Consider the following 17,172-nt stretch of genomic DNA (forward strand, 5'->3'; position numbering starts at 1 on the left):
TACCACAGGAAAAAACTTTCTTTGGCAACTATGTAAGGTGATAGGCTTGTGCAAGGTATACAAATGTCAAATCATCATGTATACTCGAAACTATTATACAGTCGACCCTCCAACAACAGGAGTTTGAACTGTGCAGGTCCACTTAAAATGCAGATTTTTTTAGACCACAGTACTGTAAACGCATTCTCTCTTCTTTATGATTTTCTCAGTGCTTTTTTTTTTCTCTAGCTTACATTGTGAGAATACAGTACGTAATACATATAAGATACAAAATTCGTGTCAATCAACTGTTTATGTTCTCAGTAAGGTTTCCAGTCAACAGTAGGCTATTGGTAGTTAAGTTCTGGGGAGTCAAAAGATACAATTATATGAGTTTTCGACTGTGTGGGGATTGGTGCTCCCAATCCCTGCGTTGGGCAAGGGTCAACTGTTACACCCCCAAAGAAAAAAGTATTTGTTGACTGTATACAGTAATCGAAGACTCAGTTTTTAGCATTTCTTTTTCAGGTTTCCAACAGAACAATTGCCCTCGTCTTCTCTGACAAACACACCGTTTCCACTGTGACCCACAGTGAGATCTGAGAGTATTTCAGGTACATAAACCAAGAGTTCAGCACACCACCATATTGATTTACAATACCCCTATTACTAGAGGTGGAAATCCCAGTGGGAAACTTCTGAAGTCTAATGGTATTAAACCCAAGTTCAAAAATAGAAATGAGCTTAAGACTTTTCCATTTAAAACTGTGGGTTCTCACCTCCTTTTAAAAGGAAATATTAAAATTAAAATTCTTTTTAAATTTTTAAATGTTTAGTTTTGAGAGAGAGCAGGGGAGGGGCAGAGAGAGAGGGGGCAGAGGATCTGAAGCAGACTCCGGGCTGACAGCAGAGAACTCGATGCGGGGCTGGAACCCAGGAACCACGAGATCATGAGCTGAGCTGAAGTCAGACGCTTAACTGACTGAGCCACCCAGGCGCCCCTAAAATTAAAATTCTAACTCAAGGATTCTCACATCTTAGTTTTTTTAATTATTATTAAAGTATAATAAACATACAGTGTTTTATTAGTTTCAGGTGTACAATATGATTCAACCATTGTAGCTATACATTACTCAGTGCTCATCAAGATAAGTGTACCCTTAATCCTTTTCACATATTTCACCCCTCCCCCCACCAACCTCCCCTCTGGCAACCACCAGTTTGTTCTCTGTATATAACAGTATGTTTTTGGCCTCTTGTTTATTAATTTGTTTTATTTCTTAAATTCCACAGATGAGTGAAATTGTATGGTGTTTGTCTTTCTCTGACTTATTTCACTTATCATAATACCCTCTAGGTCCATCCATGTAGTTGCAAAGGGCAAGATTTCATTCTTTTTCTATTATATATATGAGACACTTGAACATCCATTATCTCAAGAAGATTAAAGAATTGTGCTTTTAAATTATCTTTTTACTATAAAAGACAGGCTCCTTGTAGGAAATCTGTAAATGACAAAAACAGAAAAGGAAAAATCACCTATGTATGAACACTGTTAGTATTTAGTGTATTTCCTTTCAGTCCTTTTTCTATGTACCCAAAATTGGAACTGTCCTAAATACAGTCATGTATCCTGTTTTTATTTTTTCACTAAAAAATGAGTCCTTAGCACTTCCTAAAATTTACAAAATACTTGCTCATAAAAATATTTTTAGTGTGCACAATAAAAAGTAAAGAACTCCCACCCCATCCCAAACCTTAGCTGTAACAACTTGGAAGTGCTAGGTGTGTGTATCCTTACGTTTTTCTCTACAGTAAGCATTTTGCCATATCATTAAATGTTCTGCAAAAAATGCTCCCAAAGATTGCATTATATTCTACCTTATTAATATGCAATATTTGAACCATTTTCCTAAATTAAACAATTTTTGTATGAAAGCAACTGCATTTCCTTAGATTGTATTTCTAGAAGTGGAATGACAAGGTCAGAACATACGAACATTTTCCAGACTCTTGGTCCTACAAACAGGTGGTCCCAGTTCACACTCCCCTCAGCAGCATATCAGCGTGCCTACCTTACAAACGTAGTTTTGATGAAGATTAGTATCAATCCACTTAAATGATGTTTGATAGACACATTATGACACTGTATTACAATCATTTGTAAGGGCTGCTTGTCAGTGTAACTAGACCGTGAGCCAGAAGACCAAGTTTATGTCTTTTTTTACCTTTATACTTCTACAGACCAGCATCATACATAAAACCACCTGAATGTCTGCTATGTGTCAGATCTCATTCTATACCTGGAGATACAGCTCTAATGGATGTTACATTCTAGTGGAGATACACAAGAAAATAAACAGGGATAACTTATAGTACACCAGGGAACAAATACTTTGGTCAAAACCAAATCGGGGTTGGGGCACTTCAGTGGCTCAGTTGGTTAAGCGTCTGACTCCTGATTTCGGCTCAGGTCACAATCCCACGTTTCATGAGTTCAAGCCCCACATAGAGCTCTGTGCTGGCAGTGCAGAGCCTTCTTGGGATTCTCTCTCTCTTTCGCCCTCCCTGCCCCTCCCCCGCTCACACTGTCTCTGTCTCTCTGAAACTAAACAAATAAACTTAAAAAAAATCAGAGAAAAATTAGGAAACTGGAGGCAAAAATGGAGAGAGGATTTGCCCTATTTTATTATATAGGGCAGTGAGAAAAGGCCTCATTTGAGAAGGTGGCATTTAAGCACATATTTGAAGAAAGAAGCATGCTGTGTGGGTATATGGTGGGAAGAGTATTTCAGGCAGTGCAAAGGCCCAGAGAGCATCCTTAGGATGTATGAAAAGCAGAAAGGCCCGTCTGGCTGGAACAGTGACGGAGATAGTAGAAAATGGGGTCAGAGAGATAGTGGGGAAATGCATCATGGAGAATTTGTAAGCCTTGTCAGATTTTGTCTGTTACTCTATATGAGATGGGAAGCTATTAGGAAGGCTTTGAGAAATTACATGATTGGATATATTTTCAAAAAAATCACAAGCTACTGTGTTGAAGTAGACTGTGGACTAGGATTATGGGGGAAACCAGTTAAGAAGCTACTTTGGAAAAGCAATTGATATAATGATGGCTGACATTAAAATAATAGTTGAGTTGAATGGATTCTAAATATATTCTGAAAGTAGAGTCAGAGGATCTTGCTAAGGTATTGAATTGTCCATTGTATGAGAAATGCAGAGGAACCAGGCTTGAAGTCAAGATTTGAGCCAACTGAAAAAATGAAGGTGCCACTTACTGAAAATATTACAAGAGACTTTTTAAGGCAAGGTGAAGAAATTGGGAATTTTGATTCTAAGTTCTCTTCTCTAAGGCCTTTAGATGATGCAAGTTTCATACCAATTTAGCCATTTGCATGGCCACCATGTTAAACTAAAAATAATTCTCAGAATCACATAATTTATCAACCTGGGTAAGACTTTTTGATGGCTCAAGAACATTTTTTAGGGTTGGCTTGTTCTCTAATGTTCAGAATGTTGATTGTAGATTTGAGAGATGAAGTCCAGTTCAAATTATTTTTAAAATGAGAAATTTACATATTCAAGGTAACACTAACTAGTTATAGCCTCAAGTTATATAGCTCAAGACCTAATTATACATCAATGCATTTTTTTAAGAACTAAGCTAGAATTTCTTTCCCTCTCCTCCAACAACAAAAACCAGGCACCAGAGATGCTCCCTGACTTATGACGGTTCAACTTACAATGTTTGGACTTTACGATGGTGCAAAACAAATACACATTCAGTAGAAACCATACTTCAAAATTTGAATTTTGGTATTTTCTCCAAGCTAGCGATCTGTGGTAGGCAACACTCTTGTACTGCTTAGGCAGCAGCAGTGAGCAGCAGCTCCTATTAGATGCAAACACAAAAGTAAACAAATATACTTAAACCACTCTGTACCTGATAAAACCATTCTGTTTTTCACTCTCAGTACAGCAGTCGATAACATACATGGGACATTCAACACTTGTTATAAATTGTCTTTGTATTAAATGATTTTGCCCAACCGTAGGATAATGTAAGTGTTCTGAGCATGTTAAAGGTAGATTAGGCTAAGCTGTGATGTTTGGTAGGTTAGGTATAGTACATGTGTTTTCAACTTATGTATTTTCAACTCACAATGGGTTTATTGGGACATAAATCATCACAAGTTGAGGAAGATCTTATTTTGTTGTACTCTACAAAGATACTTTAAAATATTAAAGAAATTAGAATTACTTTATCATGTTAGCACTGTCCAAAAAGAACTGTGAAATGGAAATGTTTTATATCTACACTGTATTACATGATAGCCACTAGCCACATGTTAGCTACTGAGCACACGAAAAGGTGGCTAATGCAACTGAGGAACTGAATTTTCAATTTAATTAACTTACATGTAAATAGCCCCATGTCACAAGTGGCTACCATATGGTAAAGCACAGCACTATACTGTTATATCCTCTTGATGTAATAATTTTTAGTGAACACAAAACTCTGGAAATTGGCTGTGTACTTTTTAAATTATAAGAAGATTCCTTAATGTAGGAGTATTCTCCCATCTGTGTAGAACAGAGGAAATATATGCTATAAACTTGTATGTACATATGTATGTTTGTACACACCAAATATCTGTAAGAATACATCATAAGTTTGTAGTATTAGTTGCCTCTGGGAAAGGAAAATGGGTAACTAGGGGTCACAGTTGGAAGCGAGAATGTTCCCTGTATATGTTTGAACATCCTTAATTTTAAACACTTTTAAAGTTTAAGAGAGAAAGAGAGCGCACAGGCATGTGAGTGGGCGAGGGGTACAGAGAGGGAGAGAATCCCAAGCAGTGCAGAGCCCATGCAGGGCTCCATCTCACAAACTGTGAGATCATGACTTGAAATCAAGAGTTGGACGCTTAACTGACTGAGCCACCCAGGCGCCCCTGAACCTTCTTAAATTTTGTATCATATAAATGGTTTATCTATTCAAATACAATTTTAGGGTATTTTTTTAATTTTTAATTAATGCTAATCTACATACCTTTCCCTAAATATCTTTCCTGTATGGTTCCAATCGATGACTGACAGTTGAACTAAGTATTATTACCTTCTGGGTAGGTCTCTAAGATGGCCTATAAGTAATATTTGAAAATACATCCCAGGGGCTTAAGATTGTCTCTCTCTCTCCCTCTGTCCCTTTCCCCCCTCCTCTCCCATGTGCACTCTCTCTAAAAAATAAAATTAATTTTTTAAATATTTTTGAGAGAGAGAGAGAGAGAGAGAGGCAGAGAGAGAGAGGGACACACAGAAGCAGACTCCAGGCTCCGAGCTGTCAGCACAGAGACCTACATGGGGCTTGAACCCATGGACAGTGAGATCATGACCTGAGCCGAAGTCGGACGCCTAACCAACCAAGACATCCAGATGCCCCTCTAAGAAATAAAATAAAGGGGCGCCTGGGTGGCTCAGTCGGTTAGGCGTCCAACTTTGGCTCCATGATCTTGTGGTTTGTGAGTTCAAGCCCCGTGTCAGCTCTGTGCTGACAGGTCAGAGCCTGGAGCCTGCTTCGGATTCTGTCTCCTCTTTCTGCCCCTCCCATGCTCATGCTCTCTCAATAATAAATAAACGTTAAATAAAAAAATAAGTAAGTAATCTCAGCAATGACAGCCAATTCTTCAGCTTCTGTAAAATATCAATGTTCCACCCCAACCCCACCTCACTGATCCCCCTGTTCCAAGCAGTCCAAATTAGATGTGGCTTGTTCTGACTCCTATTACCTCATTGGCTTATTTTATAATAAAATGATTGTTTTGCTTCTACTTTCTATACAGTGCTACTCCTCTTGGGCTCATCTGCTCACCAGTGACTTGTAAAGAGCCAAATTTTGAGTTCAAATTCGAACTCTGACCTTTACCAGCTGCATACCCTCAGACATTACAGATCTAACTGGATCTCAGTTTCCTCATCTGCATCTCTACTTCACTGGCTCTTTGTAATGATTAAATGGCTTAATACATGTATAATGGTACCTGATATTAAAGAACTCAAAGTATCCTTTGATAGCTATCATAATACCAACAGACATGTTTTAAGTCTATTTTAAAGCCTCTACAAGCCCTTAAAGATACAGATACAATTCTTCATTTTGCTATGCAAATTCTGAATTATTGTGTTTCTATTTTTAATAAATTTTTATTTTGGGGAGGGAAATATGCCCTTCAAAATACATTACTTTCAGTATTACTTTGGTTTAGTTTCATGTGAAAAAAATACAGTCAGAATTCCTACATTAGGATTAGCATAGAATTCAACATGGACCCCAGTGCGGGCTGGCTCTAGGCTGCAGCTTTTGGTGTGTTTGTGTTTTGTACTTGTTCCTCTAAATATGTTATATAGACACTTCTCAAAAGAAAGAACCTAGTTAACATGTTTACATAATCTAGTTTTGTCAAAATGGAATGATACTATGTACCAATAAGGGATAGAACTTTTTGGGTTTGTGCTTTATCAAACACATAATATCCTAACAGTATATTAACAGCGGTCTCTTCAAGGCGCCTGGGGGGTTCCGTTGGTTAAGCATCTGACTTCAGCTCAGGTTACGATCTCACGGTTTGTGAGTCTGAATCCCGCATCAGTCTCTGCACAAATGCAGAGCCTGCTTGGGATTCTCTCTCCCCAGCCCCCCTCTTTTTCTGCCCTTTTATGCACGCTCTCTTTCTAAATAAATAAACTTATAAAACTAAGTTTTCTTTACGCTGAAAAATGATTATAAAATGATTTAAGACTTGTTACACTTTAGTTTTGTAAAACCAGGAAATTTACAAACTAACAAGCATACTCAATGATTAATAAATTGTTCAAAAAGGCAGGCATTTAAAAAATTTATTTTTGAGAGAGCCACCCAGGCACCAATATGCAGGCATTTTTATGGTAAAATATATCAGTCTATACTTTACGATTTAGTTCTTACTACATGAGGTAAAAAAGGATTTATGTTGACAAAAACATTTATTTATCAGGAGAAAAAAATCCCAAACTAGTAAGTGAACTGCTCTTACTTGCCATGTGACATTTGTTAAGGAAAAACCATCCTGAGGGACCAGGACCATCTTAATCTGCCAGCAAAATCAGACAGATGAAATACAATATAATAGAAACAAAAATTTTCTTTTCCATAAAACCAAGTCTAGGGATGCTAGTAAACTTAGTGCAAATATAAAGGCTGCCAGAACCATCTTCCATATAAATGCCTTCCAAATTTCCATTTCAGACACAGGGATGAGGGATTTAGGGGAGACAATCTTTGAATCAACATTTCACCTTCAATTCTTTGCTTCACTGACTTCTGACAGTTTGGCAAATTAGGGGTCATCACATTTAGAAGAGATGCCCAAGCCTGACAAATGCAATCTAAGAAAGACAGTATAAATTTTAAATGCCTGTGTAATTTTCTGTAGTTCCCAGCATTCTACCTCAAAAAGTCATCAGATTTAAAACTTAAGTCATTTCCTTTAGATGGTACAATTTTAGCAAAAAGCTTTTTTCAAATTATGGGATAATTAAGGTAACACTAAAATTCATATACCCAAAATTCAAGTCTTATGCCATTTTGTTATTCTGGGTTACTTGGTGTGTGAGTAGGAAGATGTATGGCAGAGATTAACTTTGTTTTTGAAAAAAATTTGAAAAATTTCCAATCTAATCCTATCTCAGTTTCTTCAGTACATGTTCAGAAATCTCCATCCTTGGAATTAGGTATTATTATTGGCCACCAAGACGGCCACTTAAAAATAAGTTTCCATCCCTCATGCTCCCACTGCCCTGGTCTAAAAAATGTGCCACCTTAGTTTGGTGCCTGCTATTTACAGGTGATTAGAGATCCATTCTCAGCCGGAGATGAAAACAAGCAATCTTCACCTTTGAGTTCCTAAATGCAGCTTAATACAAGTAGGAGTCCCAGGTCCATGACTGCCCTCTTCACTGTCCAACGTTACTTTCGCAATTATTCTACCACAGAAGCTATTTCCCTTGAAAACACTGAGATTTACATGCTTAAATATTCAAATGGTATGCATCAGGTCAGGACTCAAAAGTATTAATTTGGAAAACACAAAAACAAGAAACCTGAACTTGATAGCCTATTTATTTATTTAATTTATTTCTGAGAGGAAAAGAAACAGAGCATGAGCAGGGGAGGGGCAGAGAGAGTAGGAGACGCAGAAACCGAAGTAGGCTCCAGGCTCTGAGCTGTCAGCACAGAGCCTGACGCAGGGCTCAAACTCAGACACTGCGAGATCATGACCTGAACTGAAGTCAGACGCTTAACTGACTGAGCCACCCAGGCGCCCCTATTTATAAGTTTGTTTTTATTTATTTTGAGAGGAGATACAGAGCAAGTGGGGGAGGGGCAGGGGGAGAGGGAGACAGAATCTCAAGCAGGCTCTGCACCATCACGCAGAGCCCGAGGGGGTCAAGCTCAGGAACCAGGAGATATGACCTGAGCCGAGGTCAAGAGTCCATGCTTAACCGACTGAGCCACCCAGGTGCCCCTTCTCTTATTTTTAAAGGCCCAGGGGCACCTAGCTGGCTCAGTTAAGTGTCTGACTTTGGCTTAGGTCATGAGCTCACACTCTGTGAATCTGAGCCCCACACTGGGCTCATTGCTGTCATCACAGAGCCCAGTTCAGATCCTCAGTCTCCCTATCTCTCTGCCCTTCCCCATTCTCTCTCATGCGCTCTGTCTCTTTCAAAAAGAAAAAGAAAAAGGTCCAAATTCCCTGGTTTTAAAATTCAAATTTGACTCTAGTTTAAAAGGAAAAAAAAAAAAAAAACAAAAGCAGTGATAGCATACATTCCCTGATTCCATAGAAATACTCAAATTCATAGATAATGCTGTACTTCTTTATGTCAAATTTTGTTAAACAAACTTTACAAGATCAGTGCAGAACAGAGCTGGAAAGAAATGACAGAAACAGAAGCCTTCAATAATTATTTAAGAATAGGTATGATCTCAGTCAAAATCAGATTAGAAAACTCAAGGAAATATCCGGCACTGGCTTCTTTTAGGGAATCCTTAAAAAACCTACCATTTGGAATAACTTCTGTATCCCAACTTTGACATTCTTTCCTAAATGAATTCACTATTCCTATTTTTGCTATGTGGAATTTTTCAGAGTAATTTTCCTAGGAGGAAATTGGATATAATCACGTACCTTCCCATATGGCAGTGACATGGGACTAACAAATGGCAAGTGGGAAGGGGAGAGAAGATATAAACAGTATAGAGTGAAGTATAAGGAGTAAAACACAGTTAAAAAAAAAAAAAAAAAAAAAGGGAAGAATTTGTGACCATAAGAACCAGAATCAAATTGTGTGTGTGTGTGCGTATAACAATTTTATATCTTCAAAAATAAAACTGGAATGTTATTTCACTTAAAATGTACAATACGCAAAATGCTCTGCAAAGGTAAAAAAAATGTACCCCAACATAAATTTTCATGATTTTCTAATACATGACACTTTTGGATCAAAAAATTACCATTACAAACCCTTTAATCAAATGTTTATTTTTTGTTTCCAGCATTACAATCTGCTGTGATTCATAAACTTCCATCTAAGTTAAGTTTTTAGCCACTGACCTCATACAAGTAGTTAGGTTCTTACATCAACCACCCACTTATCCAGCAAAGAATCACCCAGCTACAACTCTTGCATGGACAATGCTCACTACCACCCTGAACAACTTAAAGTGCATGAGTTATTTTGATGAATGGAGACACAGCTGTAGTTTTGCACTAAATTTTTCATTACTGAATTGTATGTTTTTTCACCTTGGTACCTTATCACTAGAAAGCTACTTACTTACATAATGTTATAACCATATATCATGATAAATGCCCATTTATAACTGTAAGAAACTCATGTTACAGACACACTATTGACTATGATATTATACAAAATCATGGCCACAAGTTTCCGCATAAGAGATTTACTTCTCTTTCTCTTAAAGCAAGAAATATCTCACAGTTCAGATTTACATGAGTAGTGCCTTTTAAAATAAATTAAAAATAAAATGCTGTCCCGTCTGTAAAATTATAAATATTTCTAGTCCATTTTACAGAATTTTAAAATGCTTATAAATGCATTACCGCCTAGTAAATACACATTATGGCACTGAAGCCAGTTAAAAAACAAAAAAAAAACCCAGCCATCAAACTGGCCTATGGAAACATCCAGGGTTATTCTGTATCTCCTACACTGGAAAAATGAAACTAAACAAAGAAAAAAGTAAAGGAGAGATAAGAAATTTACAAAATGGCAACTACTACAACCTAAAAGGTGGACTGAAATGTCCTCCTTCGATTCAGTAACTAAGCTGTTTCTGGAATGAACATTTATGGATAACTAGAATAGGAGAGTGTTCCTCTTAATGCTCAGGGCAGAATTATGTAGAAATAATTTCCACATTCTGTAAGGAAAAAACAGAGTGACTATTTAAAAACTAAATTTAGCCAGAACATTCAAGATTGGCAGGTTCTGATGGAGTGACATCTTCAAAGGTAACAAAATTAAAACTCATAATCCTATGGATGATGCTTATTTTTACAAATGTAAAGAAAGGAAACATGATCGCAAGATACAATATACCCTGACAGGGTAAAATGAAAAATTATGAACAATTTAAGTAACTAAAATGTTCTCTATTGAAACATAAAAACATGATTTCCAAATTGATTCAACTTGTAATAGGTCCCTTACAAGGATGAAGTAGTCATTCTGTAGATGCTGAACTGCCCTTCACATTAAATACTTCCTCATCTTCAAAAAAAACAGCTTCTGAATGGCCCTGACACCTTCAGTACAGGAGAGCAGGCTCGCGGACTTGTTTCCAAGGCTTTCCTCCAAAGAGATTCATTCAGTAAAATCTATAATATCTCCAAATCTACATGTCGAACTTCGGGATTTCGTTTCTGGAAGGAAAAATCACCACCACATTATTCATAGCAAAACTGAATTTTGTTTCCTTTTATTCTGTTAGATCACTAAAGCCACTGACAACATTTGGTCAAACGACTTCAGTGTAGCATATTAGCAAGATAAAAATCAATAGATGAATACTACACACTATAAACAATATGGTAAGTAGCCCCATCTCCCTGAGTTTGTTCAAATGTTCGTTAATACATTAATGGATGAAGAACCTAGTATGTGCCAAGCATTGGAAAGCACTGTAAATACACTCGTTTGTGGTGCAAAGAAAATCACTGTAAAACAGTAACAATCTGAAGAAATGAGCTGACATTCACTTATTTTATATATTTTAGCAACACCCCAGATAGTCTTGTGGCAGGCACTGTGCTAAATAGTGGAGCTGGAGCTATGATTATTAGTAAGTCTGTTCTTGACCTTGATGGACTCAGTTTAGCCAGCAAGACCAGCGTATCAGTAACCATCTACAAGGGAAAGCATTGCAGCTAATAAAAATAGCAGTTAACATTTAATAAGCAGTCACCCTTATGTCAAGTACCATGCTAAGTAAGGGCCTTCACGTGCATGTGTGTTTTAAAATCCTCATAACTCAATTATTTCCATTTTATATATGGGAAAATTGAAGTTTGAAGAAATTAACTAACCTACCTACGTTATGAGCTACTAAGTGACGAAGCCAGGATACATTCTGGACCTCAAGCTCCTAACTATTACAATGAATGCACTGAAACGCTAACTCGGGGAACAAAACCGCCAGATCTATTTAACTCATGAGATTGAGTAAGACTTCACTGAGAGTATTAAGACTTCACTGAGAGTATCTAAACAAGGCCTGAAAGTAGTGAGTTTTCCAGATAGATGACGACGAGGATCATCATCTAGACAGAGGAAACAATACAAGCAAAGTCAGCCGGAGAAGGGTGTGCTGGCCATATGGTATAGTTAGCCACAGGGGTTGCAAAAAGGGCAGGATCAGTAATGAGGCTGGAAAGGCAGGCAGAAACCAGGTTGTGAAAAATTTTAAATGCCGGCTTAAGGAACTTCAACAACAGAAAGTATCTTTATTACATTCCTATTCTATGTCAGGCACTGAAGTATACAACAATGAACAGGAAACAAAACAGTACTTGTCTTCAACGAACGTCTGTCCAGTGAGGAAATACAGGTTAAGTAAGCAGGCACTTAAAGAGCAAGGTAAAGGTCTTGGGGTTGTATCTTTATGGGTACAAAAAGGAAGGACACCTAAATCTGGGAGTGGGGGGAGGGATTAAAAGTGTAATAAAATGTAATATAATGACATTATGAGAATGCAGGACAGAGAGAACATATAAAACTATGTAAGTAACTTACATCTATCAAAGAGGAAATAAATAACGCGGAAGCAGTTTAAGACCTTCCTACAGAAATACGGCAGTAAATCTAAAAGAAATACTAAAAATGGTTGCTTCTAAGCATGACTGAGGATGGTGAGGCAGGTGACACTTCTGTTTATAAGCTTTTCAGTTCTGTTTGACTTTATAAATTTTGTATATTTTTTTTATATTATTTGATAAAAATTATAAAAGTAGGGGCGCCTGACTGGCTCAGTTGGAAGAACATGCGACTCTTGATCTTGGGGTCATGAGTTTGGGCCGATGCTGGGTGTAGAGATTATTAAGTAAATATTAAACCAATCAATCAACATGGGGAAAAAGCTCTTCTAAGTGATTCTGATAATCAGTCAGGATTAGGAACATTTGCATATTACTCAAAGGAATTCAATTATAAAGGCAAGAATCTGATATAACACTAGAGTTTAGCTCCAGCTAGAGCATTTTAACTGAGTGTGCACTGGCATTCTTCTTATGACTAGTTTTGTTCCAGTATACCTGGGGGTACTCTCCTCTTGGATACTAATATGAGAGTGGCCAGGGGACCCCCAAACATGGGGGTACACTTTTGTTCTCAATTTTCTCTTTACCTTAAACTATTTGCTCTTTTCTAGAATTCCTTAAATTCAATACAGAATAAAAAAGATTTCCTCTAACAGAAATGAAACTGAATTTTATTTTCTCTTTCCAATCCACCCTAACCCATCCCAATATGACTTTAAAAAGTTTAGGTATTAATGGAAAATTTGAAATTATTCTGTCTAAAAAAACCACTATATGTAAAATGTGTACCCAAAAAAATCTAATCTCAAGAAAAAGAAACTGAGGCACCTGGGTGGCTCAGTCAGTTAAGTGACCGACTTCAGCTCATGATCTCACGGTTTGTGAGTTCAAGCCCTGCATCGGCTGTCAGCTCAGAGCCTAGAGACTGTGTCTCCCTTTCTCTCTATGCCTCCCTAGCTTGTGCCCTTTCAAAAATAAATAAACTTTAAGAAAAAAGAAAAAGAAAGTAAAAACTTGATGTATTCTGTTTTAAAATCAAGTTTTTAAAGAGAAAATTATCAAATTCCTAACATGAAATGTGCCAAATACAAAGACAGGCACAATATGAATGAATAAAAAAAATAGGATTAATACCCTTAGATTTTAATGTTTAGTGCCTAATAAGGTATCACGTGCATATAGCAGAAACTGAATAAACAGCTGAAAATCAATAATTGGTGTTCAATTTGTAATTTTCATTCATTTGTTCTACAGATACTTATTGATTTATTATGTCCCAGGCACTATTCAACTTGAATTAGAACATTTTACATAGCACAAATTTATTTCAACACTCATATTTTAGAGAGATAAAAACCAAATAGTGTAATTTTATAATGTTGCAGACTCAAAAAAATGCTACAGGAGGATGCAATTCAAGAAGCAAAAGACAGAGTAAAGGGCACAGCATTTAACTGGAATACTGCTTATTAGGAATTTGCAAATACTATGGCATCATCCCACTGAATTAATTTCCCATAGAATTACTGCTTCTCAAACATAAAAAACTTCATAGAAGAAGATTGAGATATAGAGGTAAAGCAAAAAAATTTTAGTTAACAGTTCAAAGAACTTAATATATATTTCACATTTATACTACGTGATTAGCTTCTATAATATACATTAGCTTCTATTATTTTTAATGTTTTTACACAGAACTATGCAAGTTGTAAGGGTGCCTGGGTGGCTTAATCAGCTGAGAATCTGACTCTTGATTTTGACTCAGGTCATGATCCCAGTGTCGTAGGATTGAGCCCTGTGTCATTCTCCACACTGAATGTAGAGCCTGCTTAGGATTTTTTTCTCTCTCTTTCCCTCTGCCCCTCTCCCCTGCTGTGCACTCTCTCTCATTAAAATTTGAAGAAAAAACAAAAGGAACTATGCAGGTTATAGATTTTAGCCAAAAATACTATTTTAATAATTATCAGATAAATGGCATCACTCAATAGAGATGGCTAGACTGCTGAATTTTATTATTGAGTGTGACTTTCCAAAGTGATTCAATAATTATTCAAATTTAAATTGAGAAGACAACCATGCTTAGATACTAAAAAAGGGAATATGCCAAAGTTTTAGTTTTCAAAAGATGATCAGCTTATTTTCAAAACAAGATAAAAGAATTACATTTATGCCCTCCTGGTTTAGTTCCTCAATTAGGAAGAACTTTCTTTAACATTAATTATGCCTTATTACCTTAGAGAGGATTCTAACCTGAAAGTATGGGTTAAACTTTGCTTCCTGGTTTGAAAGTCTTATATAATTCAGAAACACATGAGTTAGTTCAGTGCGTTAAAGATTTAATAGCTTCTAATTAAAGCACAAAGCTAAACAAAACCAATAAATTTATCTGATTGTGATAAGAGTAAATATAGTTAAGAATGACCAATTTGTTAATTATTCTCATATCTGGCTTCTGACTTATTGTTTCTATTAACGAGTAAAGCTAAAATAAAGATTTAGTCTAAAAGCTCATTATTTTATCCTTTCCAGGGAAATTTTTTTAAAAAGATAGAATAGAAAAGCAAAGTTTATTCATTCTTGTGTCACCCTGCACAAAAATAATCATCTTGTGTTATATTTGGAAAAGTGACTTTCAAAGTGTGGTCCAAAGGTTCTGACACCTTTTCAAGGGAGACTCCAAGGTCAAAGCTATTTTTATAACACTGATGTTATTTGCCTTTACTATGCTGGTATTTCCTCTGACGACATAAAAGCAATGGTAGATAAAATTGATGGCATCTTTGCACAATTCAAGGCAACTGCCACCCAACTCATATTATATGGAGTCATTGTGTTCCTTTACTGGCAGACACATTAAAAAAAAAAAAAAGCCAGTTTCACTTTAAAAAGTCCTTCATGAAGTAGTAAAAACATTGGCTTATTAAACCTCAACGCCTGAGTACACTTTTTAAAATATTCTGTGACAAAATGGGGAGTATTCTTAGACCCTCCTGCTTCACACTGAGGTCTGAGGTCACAAAGAGAAGCACTCTGGGACGAGCTGGAGTTATGAGCTAAATCAGATGCTTGTTTACATAACACCATGTACGAGCACCTGGCTGGTTCCGTTGGTAGAGCATGCAAGTCTTGAGCTCAGGGTCGTGGGTCGTGAGTTCAAGCCCTACCTTGAGGGTGGAGCCTTCTTAACAACAACAACAACAACAACAACAAGTGAGCTTATCTAAGTAAACGCCATTTTTACTTGAAAGAAAAATGAACAAACTACGGTTATTCAAATTGGGTATTTGGCAGGGATCTTCTTAAAAAATGAAAATGAAAAAAAAATGAACAAAATGAATCTGTTACTTCAAGGAAAACAACAGTATTTGTTGTTAATGGTAAAATGCAAGCTTTCAAATGAATATTAGAATGCTGAAAAACTTGTATCTATCACCGTGACCTTGACAGCTTCCGAATACTTAGAAATGTGTCACCATCTGAAAGATGTGCATAAACTCAGTGAGTTAGTATTTCCCAAATGGCCAATTCATAACATTCTGGAATCATGCATGGATTAAGAGATCCATCCAGAGTACAAAGACAGACCAACAAATTTTAATAGTGTATAGTAGATAATTAATCATACCCCAAGAGAGGTCTGGCCTTTGCCCTTGGCTACTGGGAGGCGATTGTTAGGCCCTTGGAATGTCCTGGCTGAAAATTTTGTCTTTGTTTACCTTTGGCCACACAATATCCGCTATATATCCAAATGGGACTAGAGACTAAAAGTGTCAGCTCTTCCTTGGAGTGGCTAGAGATGAAAGGTTGACCACTTAGCAGTCAACTATGGAGCCCCAGTAAGATCTCTGGACACCAAGGCTCAGTTAAGGTTCCCTGATTAATACTCTGCAAACTGCCACACATCACTGTCAGGAAAGTAACAGTGTCCATGACTCCATAGTGGAGAGGACAACTGAAACGGTGTTTAGAACTCTCTCCTGTGCACTTCTTCCCTTGGCTAGTTTTAATCCTTCCTTTCACTGTAATAAACCATAACCAGGAGTATAAAAGCAACCAATGAGTTCTGTGAGTCCTTTTTGTGAATTATCAAACCTAGGATGATAGGAGGAATCCCTTGAACTTTGTAACTGGTGCCAGAAAGGAGGGTGATCTTTTGAACTGTGTCCCTTTTTTTTTCATTTTAGAAACTATAGTTATTTTTCATTAAAATATTATTTATATTAACATGAAATGAATAAATATTTTTAAAATTCTCAGTTTTAATTTATGATTTGGTAAATATCAATAAAGCATTATAATTTGAATAAATAAAAGCTGTTTGGGTCCTCAATAATTTTTAAGAATGTAAAGAATCCGAAGACCAAAATAATTGAGAATTGCTCCTCTAAAACTTGAAAATCATGTTGTAAACTATAATATTAACATAAACAAAACTATATTATTTGATGTCCTATTAATCTGATCAGATATCTAGAGTCTAAAAGAAAAGATAGTAAGTAGTGACAGAAGTTCTTCCCTTCAATATTTTTCTTTTTAAGACAGGAGAGAGAGAGAGAGAGAGAGAGCGAGAGCACATGCACATACTTAAGCAGGCCCCATGCCCAGTGAAATGCCACACATGGGGCTCTATCTCATGACCCTAGATCATGACTTGAGCCAAAATCAAGAGTCGGACGCTTAACTGACCGAGCCGCCCAGGCACCCCTATTTCCCTTCAGTTTTTAACAAAAGAACGGTCAACATCAAGAAAGATGTGTTCCCTTCAACAAGCTATGTATGTCAAAGATCTTTTATAAGTTTTATTTATTGCAAA

At 36.7% G+C, this 17,172-nt stretch overlaps 1 protein-coding gene across 1 annotated transcript in view; it reads right to left on the reverse strand.

Annotated features, from left to right (window-relative positions):
* Positions 1–9,542: 9,542 nt before the first annotated feature.
* SLC30A9 (solute carrier family 30 member 9) overlaps positions 9,543–17,172 on the reverse strand; it is an 83,407-nt gene continuing 75,777 nt past the window's right edge. The window contains exon 18 of the mRNA XM_027056138.2: positions 9,543–10,967. Within this exon, the coding sequence (XP_026911939.1) occupies positions 10,923–10,967 (45 nt within the window). The 3' untranslated portion in view covers positions 9,543–10,922. The remainder of the gene's footprint in view (positions 10,968–17,172) is intronic.

The sequence above is a fragment of the Acinonyx jubatus genome, chromosome B1 (assembly GCF_027475565.1).
Source record: "Acinonyx jubatus isolate Ajub_Pintada_27869175 chromosome B1, VMU_Ajub_asm_v1.0, whole genome shotgun sequence".
Taxonomy (NCBI): domain Eukaryota; kingdom Metazoa; phylum Chordata; class Mammalia; order Carnivora; family Felidae; genus Acinonyx; species Acinonyx jubatus.